Raw genomic sequence first — 13,605 nt, forward strand, 5'->3', positions numbered from 1 at the left:
AATTTTTGTCTTACATAAGATAATAATATGTAAATTTTTTATTTTAAAATTTGAATTTTTATATTAGATTTTGAATATTTAAAAAACAAATTTGAATTTATCGTTTGAGTATATCGTAAGTAAAAAAGATTTATATAAAATGGAGAGAGAAGTTGAAGTATTCTTTTAATATTTTGAATCCAATAGGATATATTTGAATCTAATATCTTATTTAATAAATATATTTTATATTCAAATAAATTTGAACAAAAAGAACGGGTACATATAGCTACTTCTCAATGACTTTCTAACTCTAGTTATTAAATTCGTAATTAGGGTACCAGAAAACATGTACGATATATTAAAAAAACCAGCTATATTGTGGGTAGGATTAATATAACATTAGATATTTGAAAATAAAATATCAGTAGGAAAAACTTTATTATTATATTCTTTTGTCATATTTATCAAAATAAAAGGAAAAAAAGACCATGATAATTTGGAATTTGCACAAAAAATATTTAAATTTTTTTAAAATAATAAGATTGAGTTTTTAAAATATTTTATTATAAAAAGTATATGCATGATCTAGTGTAAAAAAATTGATACATATTTTAAAATATGTATATATTTTAAAATAAGATTGAGTTTTTAAAGCGTGTGTATATATTTTATATAGTTGATACATATTTTATTATAATAAATAAATAAATATATATATATATATATATATATATATATATATATATAATTTATATATACGATGCATAATTAAATTTAATTTTGTCGATGAAAAAATAAAATAGAATTAAATTTCGAAATGCCAGTTTTTCACTTACATCCAAAATAAGAAGGGATGGGGCGTGGATTTGTGAACGAAAATTTCCCACCCATTATTGCAACGAGAGAGGCCACGAGACAATGATACTAACGGCAGTTGGGCGCCCTCTTCCTACGCTTCGAGGAGCTCTTACTGCCACCAGAAATAATTCTCCGTCGCCACTCATTGGTACCCTCTCTTCTTTACAATCCGTTTCCTTCCCAGGGATCCAACGTATGAGCGACAAGGTCCCCTTTTGCTGCTCTTGCTCTAAAAAAATTGACGTCGATGAGCCGTTCGAGGTAATGCCTCAACTATTTCTTTGCCGTTTCCTATGTAAATAATTGAAAGAAATTTGCACTTTAGTTGGTCGGGTAGGTACAGTTTGCTGGAATTGCTCTGTAACAATCGTATGTCACAAGTGACTATGTAACTGTGATGTGGTTAATCAACTTGCTTTAATGCTCAAGTTTAACATGCCTTTTCGAACATATAATGAACATCCTTGCACAAGTTGAAAAGTTAATATTGCCAGGTGTTGTCCTGGATCCTGTTCAAGCTTTTAGTAATAGTAATTGGTCTGCCATTGTCCTTAACATCTCAAAGTCATGAATTTGTCATGTGATATTTGCACCTTCTATTTCTTGTCATAATTTCCACGTGAAGGTAACAATTCAGTCTTATCGGAAGATGCCAGTCTTGATTAGGCATAACTTAGATTGAATCTTTCTTGCATATTGTGGAATGCAATTTTGAATCGTTTCAGCTTACAGGGCCTTTCAGTAGTTTTGCTGGATATTCCATGGGAGTCCGAGAATACATGGAGTACATTTGCTGCATATTTCTTCATTCTGCACATTCCGTTAAGCTTTGGAGGACTGTCTCTCATTGCCCAGGTTCTTCATCAATCTGCACTTGATCCGCTAACTATGGTGAGCAATTTGGCCAATGCTTTTGTACTAATGAACAAATATTATCGATGCCGTCAGCCATGGTAGTGAGCCAATTCTAGTTGGAGATACACGGTGCTTAACTTTTGATATCACAGTCTCTTCCATTAATAGTAGCTACCTTATGGCTTGAACATTATCTAAAGTTCTGTTGAATTACTGCAGGCTGTGTCAACCACTACACTTCAAATAGCAGAACTTTTGGGTGCTTTGGCACTGTTGAATTACACGGTGAAGCCACAACACGAGTTCTGCAGCTTCTTTCTTGGGAAATTATTTTCACAAAAGAGTTGGGTAAAAAAGACTATAGTGGGCATTCTGTTTCTGATGGCATTGGTTCTGTTCACATCTATCTTAGCTGACAAGTTCGTAGGACCTAAGGTCAGTTGATTGATTCTGTACTAATTCAACAAAAGTACCTTCTATTTGATTTTCTGCCACAGTTAAACAGGGTGACTTCCTTCACAACAAAGATGTTCTCATTACTTCATAAAAAATTAATGTAGTATCAAGAATTACATACAAATTATATGTGCGAGTATAACTATAGTAACTTAGCTGATGTAGTGATGTTAGACAGCGACTTAATAATAGAGAACCATACAACCATGACTGTTACACATCCTCCTTTCTTATAATTACACACACTCATCTCTGATTATTTAGTCAAACCTACTTCTATGTCTAAGATAGCAGAGTTCTACAATCATTTTTCCTTGTCGATATGCTTTAAGAACAAGTATTAGATCTTTGTAGCATCTAAAATTTGGACTAAGCTGGCAGATAACCAGGGCTTGGCACAAGCAGCTGCAGGAAAACCTTGGATGCTTCTTGGACAGCGTTATTGTCCTCGTGGATTTAGTCCTCTTACTAGACATTTTATGAGTGATTTTTTTTTTCTTGATCATTTCTTTAGCATTTGAGAAAGGAACTAAGAAAAGAAAAATGAGGTATGCTTCATATCTTGCTCTTTATATTTACAGTTGCAGTGCCAGGTTGAATATGCCTTTTATTTTAAAAGGATAGAAAAGGCTGATATTTTTCTAGAGAATTGCAAGGCTTTTCATGGCTAACTTAGTGAACTCTGACGAGTTTTCTTCACATTGCAGGACGTAAATAATCCCATACTAAAAGAAATACTATTGCACAGCCCAACTTCTAGATCTGTATGTTTCTTCCTCTATTGTGTTATCGCTCCGCTGCTGGAAGAGACCATCTATCGCGGATTTCTTTTGACGTCTCTTGCTTCCACGATGAAGTGGCAGAACGCCGTCATCATTAGCTCATGTATGTTCAGTGTAGCTCACTTTTCCGGTGAGAATTCTCTGCAGCTCTTTGTCCTTGGCTGCATTCTTGGTTCTATGTACTGTTGGACTGGAAACTTAGCTTCCTCATTCACTATCCATTCTGTATACAATGCGGCAATATTACTAGTGACTATTATGTCTTAAATCTTCTGTCCTTTTCCTTTGTCTCTTGCGCTCAGTTGTTCAAACAGAGATCTTGCAAATTGTTTACTTAGATCTTTAATCTTGGTTTTTGGTTATTCTTCTTGTGATAGTTTGCTATCACTATCTTTGGTCCCGTAGCTCAGTTGGTTAGAGCGTTGGTCTTATGAGCCGAAGGTCGCGGGTTCGAGCCCCGCCGGGACCAAAGCTCACGTTATTAAAGCTCGGTTGTTTTTGGTCATTTTGGTCTTAACTTGTTTTTGATGGAAATCGATAACCATCTCCCCTCATCTTTTTGACTTTATCCCAGATCCTACGTGATTTCCGCTGCTCTCTCGTCTAGAATTCTCCAATTGAATAGGAACCACGTCCAGTGACACATTCCCACGTGTCTTCGTGATTGGAAGTACGCTTGACTACCGTCTACCTACCTTTCAAAGCCAAAAGAAAGCGAGTAGTCGAGATCAATTAAAGGGAAGAAGAACCCCAGAAGAGAAAATTAAGGTGGTGATGGCTGGGTTCCAGAACCAACTGAAGGAGAAGGCAGAGGAGCTGAAGCACATGCTGAGGAAAGGGATGAAGGCAGTGGGTGATACCTGCAAGAAGACATGGAACAAGCTCAAGAAGATTAGGGGTTGATAGAGACGATGGATGGTGGAGACTTCTTTATATTGAATATATCATCTGTTTTCTTTTTAAGTTCGTATGAATGATAGATGAGATTAGCTTTTCCTTTTTATTTATTTTTATTTGTTTCTATTTAGTTTGAGATTATGAACATCTGCTAATGTATTTATTTTGTTTACTTCCCATGCACTAATCATTCAAGTAATTAACAACAAAACTTTTACCGCATAGAGATGCTATTCTCTTCCCCGCATATATATATATATATATATATATATATATATATATATATTGATCTTCTCTCCAACTCCACCGGTCGTACTCTTTCTGCTTCCGAGACGTCCAATCAACCAATGCAGACTCGCCTTCCCGCTCTTTTAAAAGCCACGCGACTTCCGATGCGCCCCGTGATCCGGTCACTCGCTTCACCTCCACCTCTTGAAGGCTTCAATTTAGACTGCAGAATGCAGAGTGACTCATTTGATCTCACCGAAGGTGACGCCATTCGTCGCAACTCATCGCTTCTTCCCTCCTTCTCTCTCTCTCTCTCTCTCTCTCTCTCTCACCAAACTCTAGACCTAATGCGGCGCTCGAAGAAGCCCAAGCGAAAAGATGCCGCCGACTCCTTAACCAGCAACGGCCGTGTATTCCCGGTGGGAGCCGAGGTGGAGGTCCGCATCGACGATGACGGCTTCCGTGGCGCGTGGTACGAGGCAACGGTGGCCGATCGCTGCGTCCGCCGCCAGCGCCGTCGATATGACGTCATTTACTCCTCCCTCGTCGCTGACGCTGAGCCCTCCCTCCCCCTGCGCGAGATCGTCGCCGAATCCCACGTCCGCCCGCGCCCTCCTCGCCGGCTTCCAGACTCGGCCGAGTGCTTCGAGCTGCACCAGCCGGTGGAGGCGTTTCACAACGACGGCTGGTGGGCCGGCGTCGTGTCGGGTCTACTCAAGCCGGCTACAGGAAGGTACACCGTGTGCTTTCCTAATACGAGGGAGGTGGTCGAGTTCGAACCCGAGGAGATCAGAGAACGGCTCCAATGGGCCCGGGGCAAGTGGATCCCAGCTCGAGATAAGGTAAAAAATTGTCATATTATTCTTTAGCAAATTAGGGGGAAATGGTCGTTAGATAAGTTAATAGTTGAGCCAATGCTTGGGAGGCGGGAGCGCCATTTTACGTATATTTTTCACTATGTTTATTGACGTCTTTCAGATGATCTGGTTTCGATGTGAGGGGAAAATATTAAATATTTCTTATAATCTAAGTGAAGTGTGTTTCTGCAATTATAATAACGGAATAGATTTGCAAGCATGCTAGTTCAGGAGTCGTTTGTAGATATTGCTCATGATTTGCAAATGCAAATAAAAGAAAATACTACAGAAGGGTATGCATCATGCATGCAGAAAGAACTTTGATTGATTTATTTATTTATTTTGATTGAAAGGAACACTGCTTGCAGGGAAGTGAAGTGCCCTTGTTCAGTGCCGGAGCTAAGGTTGAAGTCATTCGGGACCTAGAGAATTATGGGTCTGCTTGGTTTCCGGCTACCATCATGAAGGTGATCAGGTTCACCGACTTCTTGGTGGAGTATGACAACTTGATAGCAGAAGACAATAGAGAATTGTTGACTGAAATTCTAGATGCTCACTATATTAGACCAGCCACCTACATCTCCCGAGAGGCTAATAAATTTGGATCCTCTTCTGAGGTGGAGGTCTTTTGCAATTGTGCATGGTCGCCTGGAGTGGTATTAAAGGTTCTCGGTAATTCGAAATATGCTGTTAAGGTGAAGAAACAGGAGACAGAGGTGGAGATGGAGGTTGACAACACTCTGCTAAGGTCGCGGAGAGAATGGGATGGTCGGCAATGGATATGCAACTTGTCTAAGGTACTACATTCATCTGTTTTGATTTGCATTTTCCCCTTGTAGATGTGCAATCATCTTTTCTTGTTTAAATCATCGTAGCTTCAATATGTGTGGAAGGGAATTATATCTCATTATAATACGTGCAAAAGATGTTTTAGATAATGCATATTCTGTTTATTCCTGTGTAAACAATAGCAACTTCAGTGTCACCTGCCATGCTGGTTTTGCCCCAAGTTCTAGGACAGCACATCTATTTAAGTTAAAAGTCACAAGGTTGGGTTCCTCAGTCATGCAGTGCCTCTTTTATTTGTCACTCTTTTTATTTAACATTTGAGTTGTTTCAAGACATACAATATTATAGGAACAAAATATTAAAATTGGAGGATGTTTCTTATCATCAATTTCATACTAAAATTTGGAACCGTAAGACAGGAATACAAGTCATAAAATCATGTGATTGTGGTCATTTTTGTTATGCGCTTCTTTTGAAGTTTGCAGTACTTGTTTTCTTTTTACTCTTTACACATAAGCAGGGTAAGAATGGCAAGTCAACTTTAGGTGGAGATAGGCCGGGTAATCAAAGACAACAATCTGCTATTGGAAGATCTTTTCCTATATCTCTGTCTGGATCAACTGATGAGGATGCTGGAGACACACATGAACCTATGTCCTGTATTACGAAGATGAAGCGTAAGATGGCAGAGGGATCTAGTAATGGTGGTTATGTTGACTCCATTTATCATGAGAAAAGGTTGCAAAAAGAGAGGCCGATAGAATTTGAATTCCGGTCACGGTTTTGCTCATCTTCGAAAGGAAATGCAGAAATGCCACTAAGATTGGAGACAGACGCCCCTTTTGCTGTGCCAACATTAGAATATCGACCATTTGAATGCCATTTGTCTTCAATGGTTCTGGAGAAACATATTGAGGTACCTTCTTCTGAGAGGACTCCTGCAACTTCTCATGTGTCAACAGAATCGCCTCGAAGTCCTTTATCAGGAGAACAGACACATGGACGAAAGCTGTCGAGAGTGAGTGGCATAACTGAACCATTGGTAAAGAAAGGAAGTTACTCTGATCTTAGGTGTGAGGGATCAGAAGATCAGTCAAAGGCTTCTGATGTAAATACTGCAACAGTCAATCGTGAACCGGATGATTTGCTCCCCCTTGCTGAACTTAAAGGCTGTAGAAGTGTTTCTGGTTCTAAGATTAGTGTTGTCAAGCGAAAGAAGCTCTTTATTCGAGCAGCACAGACACCGAAGGAGTCTCCTGATATTGTAAGATCTTGCTCCACAGCACTTCTTTAAGAATACATCTTTTGTTGCTTCTCAATGATGATATGAAAGTTCCCTGTTTCTGGTATCTCCTCTATTCCTTATTCTATGTGCAGATGAAAGCAGGGGCAATAAGCAGAGGTCTGAAGGAAAGTGTAAATCGCTTACTTAGCTGGAAAGAATGTAAGTACTATCAGTCTACCGCACTATGACAATTTCATAACGATGCCAGAGTTAACACCTACTTGGACAATTTGCAGCTGGGGAATCGAAACAATTTGAAGAAACTCCTGATCATGTTGTTGAGAGACAACATAGCATTGCAGGGTTTGGAGTATTAAATAAAGGTAAGTCTGGTGATGTATGTCTGACTCTAAACAACCGTGCCATTACAATAAATCAGTGATCTGCCAAGAGTCTACATAACTGTGAATATTTGGAGTTGTCAAGTCAATTTGCTAGTTTATCTGGTTTCTATTGCAGATCCCCAAGAAATTAATATTAACAGCATCAATGGAACCAATAAAAAAGCTGATGCTCCTCTAGAAGGTCATACTGCATTTAATCTAGAGAGTTTAACTGAAGTTGATGCACCAACCAAATGCCCAACCATGTTGCAGTCATGCACTCTCCAGAAATCATCTAATGCTGGGACTGAGAAAATGCTAGCTCTTGATGCTCAAGCTCAGAATGCTGTAAGTGAAGCAGAAGAGGAAGGCCTTCTGTCGCCTTCTGGAAATTCCATCCTGAAGGAGTGTGATTCTAATGTAATGCCAGCACTCAGGTTCCGAAACTCTAATGAGAGGGCTCTGGTAAATCTATCACCTTGTGGATCACTCCCTAATAAGACGTTCCTTCCATTTGCGAAGAGCTCCTTCATTTGGGAGTCAATTGAGTCGATGGAAATCTTTCGTAGAGTACCACAAGAGCCACATTTCCTTCCGTTGGAGCAGTACTGTTCACAGTTTCGTGAAGGAATGGCTATTGGTCTAATGGTGTCATTTGCCAACTTAGTGGCCAGTATAGACAAGTTGAATATTGATGATGACCTACATCTATTCGAAGAAAAGTTGAATGGTCTTGTCCCTTTAGAAGCAAATGGATTCAATGTTCAATGTGTGCGGTCTCGCCTGAATGAATTGTTACAGATAAAAAATCTCCAAGCAGAACGCAAGAGGAAGAAAGCGGCACTTGAGGATAAAATTTTGGAAAGGCAAGGTGACAATGACCGCCTCAATGCTCTAATTCACACACTTGATGTAGCTATTCCTGAACTGGAACAAAATCTTGCCCTCTTTCGAGAGAGGAGAAATTTAGTCGTGGCACAGAGAAATGGAAATAGCTCTGACATTTCAAGACTGAAAATGGATGTTGCTGAAGTTGAGAAATCGTATTTTTCTGCTGAGCAGCTTTTCCATAGTGCCTTATCTGAGTCATGGTAAAGGTAGCATAAACATATTGGGCCTTTTGGTGTAATTTTTGCTGTAAATATGATCTTTAGCTGCAGAGTATCCTAATGCAGTTTGGCCTTTCTTCCCTTTTTGAATGGCTCAAGCATCAAATGCTCTTTGTCAGATGCTTCAGTAACGGTCCTTAAGCCTTCTAAACCTGATATATTGAAGACAAAAAAAATCACTCCGGTAAATCAGAACTCATTTAGTGCATGTTGTTATTGGTCGTTGTATCATCCATCTGTTGTTTATTTGATGTCATTGTTGGATAGAACCATTGTTGCTGTTGCATATAGCGTATTGGAATGAGTTCTACAGTTGCGACTTCTTACTAGGACTTCACTCGTGCTTCTTTTTAGAATTTCTGCACTTAATTGTGCTTCTCTCATTTCAACCAGAAAAGATTCGTAGTTCCAGTTGTGTTGATTCAAGTGGTTAAGTATTTGGCACTTAGATTTTGTTGTCTATGAATGTGATTCTTTGTGTCGATGCATGACTTTGTTAATGCCCATATGATGATATCACTGAGATTAAACGTGAGAAGATCTGAGATGACAACAATGGCATATCCCAGAAGTAATAAATTGCATGAGTATCTTTCACAAAGTCAATGCATTATAAACAATAGTCTTCGTGCATGGTCAATGCCAACTTTTCCCCTCAACCAAAAAGAAAGTAAAATTAATGCAACATATGAAATTAGACTATATTAAATAGTTATAAGAACATGCTCAACCATTCGCAATGAACAAATAAATAAATAATAAACATCAAAATACTTGGTGAACGATCATAATGTCAACTTCTCATGTTCATCATCATCAGGAGTTGAATTTCTCTACCTTTTAAAATGACATATAAATCCCCTGGAAATCAAAACTGAGATATCTTATTAGTCAACCCCGACCCGATCGATGGAACCAAAGATTTGGTGAGATTTCTCATTCTCGCCCTCAATTTCCACCAACATTAGCCCACAAGAATATGGCATCTAAATCGAAGGCCCACTAGAAAGCAACCCCGCTTTATTAGTTTCCACTCGGCATCTCTCTCCACCCCTCTTTTCTTGTAGACCTCATTCTTCTCTCTTATCTCGGCCGACCTCTCGCCATCGCCCTCTACCTGTTCCTCCGATTAATCATTATATACGAGGGGAGGAGAAGAAGGAGAGGAAAGGGAAGAGAAGGGAAGGAAGAAGGAAGAGACGAGTCTTCACCATCATCGATGGCGAGCGTGAAGGAGATCGGATCGAAGGTGGAGCTCGACGAGGCGCTTCGCGGCGAGAAGCCGGTGATGCTCCATTTCTGGGCGTCGTGGTGCGAGGCCTCGAAGCAGATGGATCAAGTCTTCGCCCACCTCGCCACCGACTTCCCCCACGCTCTCTTCTTTCGAGTACTTCCCGTTCCGCTCCTTTCTCTCTTTTTTCTGCGAGATTCTACTTGGGTTTCCATTGCTTTCTCGAAAGGTCGTATCTTTCGTTGGAATGTTTATTTTGTCCGTCTAGGTTGCTTGGTGATTAGGGTTTTGCGCCGCGCCCCAAGTTGTTGCCTTTTCTTTATTGGATGTTGGAAAAAAAAATTGAAAGAAGTTGGATAAGGGTTTTTGTGTGCTATTATGTCTTGCGGTTTGTAGATATATCATCTTTATTTTGATTTTAAAAGCATTTAGGTTTTCTTTTCTTTCTAAATTTATGTAATACTTGTTCTTGATATATGATATTTGTATCCCTGACCTCGTCAGTTTGTTACTAATTTCTTTCGCTCTGAACACATATTTTTTCCTATTAGATTGTCAATTTGATATCCCAAATTTGCAGTGTATGCGTAGTCATAGTATATGGATATTTGCACGCATAAGGAACATAAGGTGCTTGGTGATGATCATGGTCTTTCATGAATCATTTCTTCATGTTTATTTATCACTGATATATAATGGCAGAAGAACATGTTCTGCACTTTTCTTTTTTAAATTTGGTGAGACCATTATCTCACTATAGTTTTGTCTTGTCTTGCATAATCCTACACATTATAGTAATATAGTTGTCAAAGCCCAATTAAACTTGGTTTGCATACCTTCATTACCTTTTTGTCTTTTTGTCTCGCATACTCCCTTTATCGCATAGTTCTCTTCTTAGTGAATGTTGGATTCCTCGTGATCAAAATATATTGAGTCTCGCTAGCTTACCTAGCTAACATTTCTCTTTCAAGTACTAGATGTTGCATTTAGAACTAATAGTTAGGTGTATGCTTAAGTTCAATATAAAAAAAACTTTGTGCATGTAATTCTTACTGGATCATTCATTTTGTCAGTTTCATGTTAAGGTTTCACTTCCATGTACCTTTTACCTGTGCATGCTTGGAGTTGTTATCCATGTACATTTCACATATGCAATTCCTTGACAATATGGATATTTGCTTTTGTCTATTGTAGTTGTTGTGAAACGAGTTTAGTACTTACTTGCTTTGATCCTTTGTCAGGTCGAAGCAGAAGAGCAACCTGAAATTTCAGAAACTTATGCAGTTTCAGCTGTGCCTTATTTTGTCTTTTGCAAGGTTAGTGGTTATTGCACTTTAACTTTGTGTAGTAAGTAGCAACACTAACGTCAGCTAGAAAACTAATTGCTCATTATATCAAGAAAAAAAACAAGTTTACAGTTAATTATTTTGTATTGGTTGATATGAAAATTGGCACACTACTTAGTGCTCTCTACAGTTCATTACTTTGTTATGAATTATATGGAAAATGATGCCAGCCTAAAAATTTATGAGTGAAGACCAAGATGATGACATTAATAAATCATTTGATTTGCCTTTTCAGTGGTTCCTCTGTAGAGATCACAGGTTGTAGATGGAAGATATAACCTGTGTTCTTAGTTTACTCAGTTTTCTTTCCTTTGTACATTTGATGTGTCAGCTCATATGTTCAAATTCTTAACTGGAGAAATAGAGAATGCAAACAATGATAAGACATTGAGGTTTTATTGATGTCCATGGTGGTATGGAGGTATTTTAACATGCTTTTAATGTAATTCCTGGAATGGCTGAACTCTTTGGGGAGATGATCTCTATGGTTTGCTTTACTTTACTGTCTATCACATAAGTGATCCACTATAATACTTGATCTTGTATTGTTTGTGTTGGGTCATTGTGTAAATAATATAAAGAAGCTTGGAGCACATATATTAGGTAGGGATTGGATAGAGATTGAGAAAGAATGATAATCAATTAAATTTCTGAGAGCTATTATTGCTTTGCAACATGTTTTTCATGTTAATTTCTGTCAATTAGATTAAGGTCCCTTTCTTTTATTTTGAATTGTAGGCAATTTATAAACACCTTTTTATCTTTGGAGGCTTTTACAAATTAGGGTGGCAAGCCAGTAAGGATCATTTTAGAGAAAAGCATTACAAAGTAAGAGGATGAAGATATCATAACTGATAGGTTCTTAACTCGGTAAGAATTTATAATGCTGGTGTTGGCCAATTGATTATTGAGTCTCTAGTTCTCTATTAGTTCTATTTGTGTCTTTTCTTGACTTACTATATCAACAGAACATGTGGTTGCATAAAATAAATTTTCTGAACCCAAGTATGCCTGAACTAATATTCACTTTGTAGGTAAGTTGGTGAAGTAACCCACTTGTGTGATGAATTTGGGATCTAACTTAAGAGGGGATTCTTATAATGTATGATGATCTCTTGGATTGTGAAGCACTTGTTATTTCCTTTGTCAGGGGGGTAAAACTGTTGATACCCTAGAGGGTGCAAATCCTTCCAGTTTGGCTAACAAAGTTGCAAAAGTTGCTGGATCTGCTGAGTTTGCTGAATCTGCTGCACCTGCTAGTCTTGGTATTGCTGCTGCACCTACAGTAATTGAAAAAGTACAAGAGCTGGCAAAGGAAAATGGATCTCATCCTGAAAGTGCAACTTCTGACCCCAATGATACACTAAAGATCCGTCTGCAACAGCTTGTGAACTCTCACCCTGTTTTCTTGTTTATGAAAGGAAGTCCTGAGCAACCTAAGTGTGGGTTTAGCCAAAAGGTGGTTAAGATCTTGGCAGAGGAAGGAGTTGAATATGGTAGCTTTGATATACTTGCAGATAATGAAGTACGTGAGGGAATGAAGAAGTTCTCCAACTGGCCAACCTTCCCTCAGCTCTTCTGCAAGGGTGAGCTGCTGGGTGGTTGTGATATTGCAGTTGCTATGCATGAAAGTGGTGAATTGAAGGATGTATTCAGAGATCATGGTGTTTCAGTTCTCCCAAAGGAAACTGCAATTGCAGAACCAGCCAAAGTTGATGATTCCGTACCTGAGAAGGGAGGTAGTTTTTCTGATTCAACAGGCCTTAGTGATATGTTGAAATCTCGCCTTCAAAGCCTTATTAATTCAAGCCCTGTCATGGTGTTCATGAAAGGGAAACCGGAGGAACCAAAGTGTGGCTTCAGTCGCAAGGTTATTGAAATCCTTCAGCAAGAGAAAGTTCCTTTTGAGAGCTTCGATATTCTTTCAGATGATGAAGTTCGTCAGGGCCTTAAAGTTCTCTCCAACTGGTCTAGTTATCCCCAACTCTACATCGGAGGTGAACTTATTGGGGGATCTGATATAGCCCTGGAGATGCACAAAAGTGGGGAGCTGAAGAGAATTTTTGCCGAGAAAGGAATTGTTGCGAAAGAAACTATCGAGGACCGGCTAAAAAGTTTGATTTCCTCATCCACAGTGATGCTTTTCATGAAAGGTACGCCGGATGCTCCTCGGTGCGGTTTCAGCTCAAAGGTTGTCAATGCTTTGAGGACAGAAGGAGTTGACTTTGGATTCTTTGATATTCTGTCTGATGAAGAAGTGAGGCAGGGATTGAAGACATTCTCCAACTGGCCAACTTTTCCTCAACTTTACTGCAAAGGTGAGCTCATAGGGGGGTGCGACATTATCCTGGAATTGCATAACAGCAGTGAGCTCAAATCCACCCTCTCTGAGTAGCAAGCATTTTAGCTTATAAAGTACCAAACTATGTAATAACTTGACTCTTTATGTTAAGCAGCATGCTTGTTGATCTTTATTTTGGTTCTGAAAGTGAGTATGTGAAAGTTTAGACGGTTCATTATGTATCGGTGCTTCCATCTGTTTTCCATTCTTTTGCTTTAGTAGTGCTATCTGTGGGATGGTTATTAGATTTCTTGCTGAGAATTGAA

The 13,605-nt window shown here is 38.9% G+C and overlaps 3 protein-coding genes and 1 non-coding gene across 5 annotated transcripts; all 4 read left to right on the forward strand.

Moving 5' to 3' along the window:
* The first annotated feature begins 844 nt into the window (after positions 1–844).
* Positions 845–3,206, forward strand: LOC140762544 (uncharacterized). The gene is made up of 4 exons (XM_073100420.1): positions 845–1,101; positions 1,573–1,731; positions 1,915–2,130; positions 2,859–3,206. The coding sequence occupies exons 1-4, from the start codon at positions 901–903 to the stop codon at positions 3,198–3,200; spliced, it is 918 nt and encodes a 305-aa protein (XP_072956521.1). The 5' UTR covers positions 845–900; the 3' UTR covers positions 3,201–3,206.
* Positions 3,207–3,328: 122 nt separating this feature from the next.
* Positions 3,329–3,402, forward strand: TRNAI-UAU (transfer RNA isoleucine (anticodon UAU)). Its single transcript has one exon. It is a non-coding gene; the product is annotated as a tRNA-Ile (tRNA).
* A 432-nt stretch (positions 3,403–3,834) lies between these two features.
* Positions 3,835–8,834, forward strand: LOC140762543 (DUF724 domain-containing protein 6-like). Of its 2 annotated transcripts, none has more exons than XM_073100418.1 (6): positions 3,835–4,900; positions 5,284–5,712; positions 6,222–6,968; positions 7,082–7,148; positions 7,226–7,312; positions 7,449–8,834. In XM_073100418.1, the coding sequence occupies exons 1-6, from the start codon at positions 4,058–4,060 to the stop codon at positions 8,405–8,407; spliced, it is 3,132 nt and encodes a 1,043-aa protein (XP_072956519.1). In that variant the 5' UTR covers positions 3,835–4,057; the 3' UTR covers positions 8,408–8,834. The 2 variants fall into 2 exon arrangements, with proteins under 2 accessions (XP_072956519.1, XP_072956520.1); XM_073100419.1 differs by having other exon boundaries at positions 6,225–6,968; positions 7,449–8,833.
* Positions 8,835–9,472: 638 nt separating this feature from the next.
* Positions 9,473–13,584, forward strand: LOC140762875 (monothiol glutaredoxin-S11). The gene is made up of 3 exons (XM_073100853.1): positions 9,473–9,808; positions 10,894–10,968; positions 12,149–13,584. Exons 1-3 carry the CDS (start codon positions 9,641–9,643, stop codon positions 13,391–13,393), a joined length of 1,488 nt encoding a protein of 495 aa, XP_072956954.1. The 5' UTR covers positions 9,473–9,640; the 3' UTR covers positions 13,394–13,584.
* The last annotated feature ends 21 nt before the right edge of the window (positions 13,585–13,605 follow it).

Source organism: Typha angustifolia, chromosome 7, assembly GCF_048772165.1.
Source record: "Typha angustifolia cultivar Huaian chromosome 7, ASM4877216v1, whole genome shotgun sequence".
NCBI lineage: Eukaryota > Viridiplantae > Streptophyta > Magnoliopsida > Poales > Typhaceae > Typha > Typha angustifolia.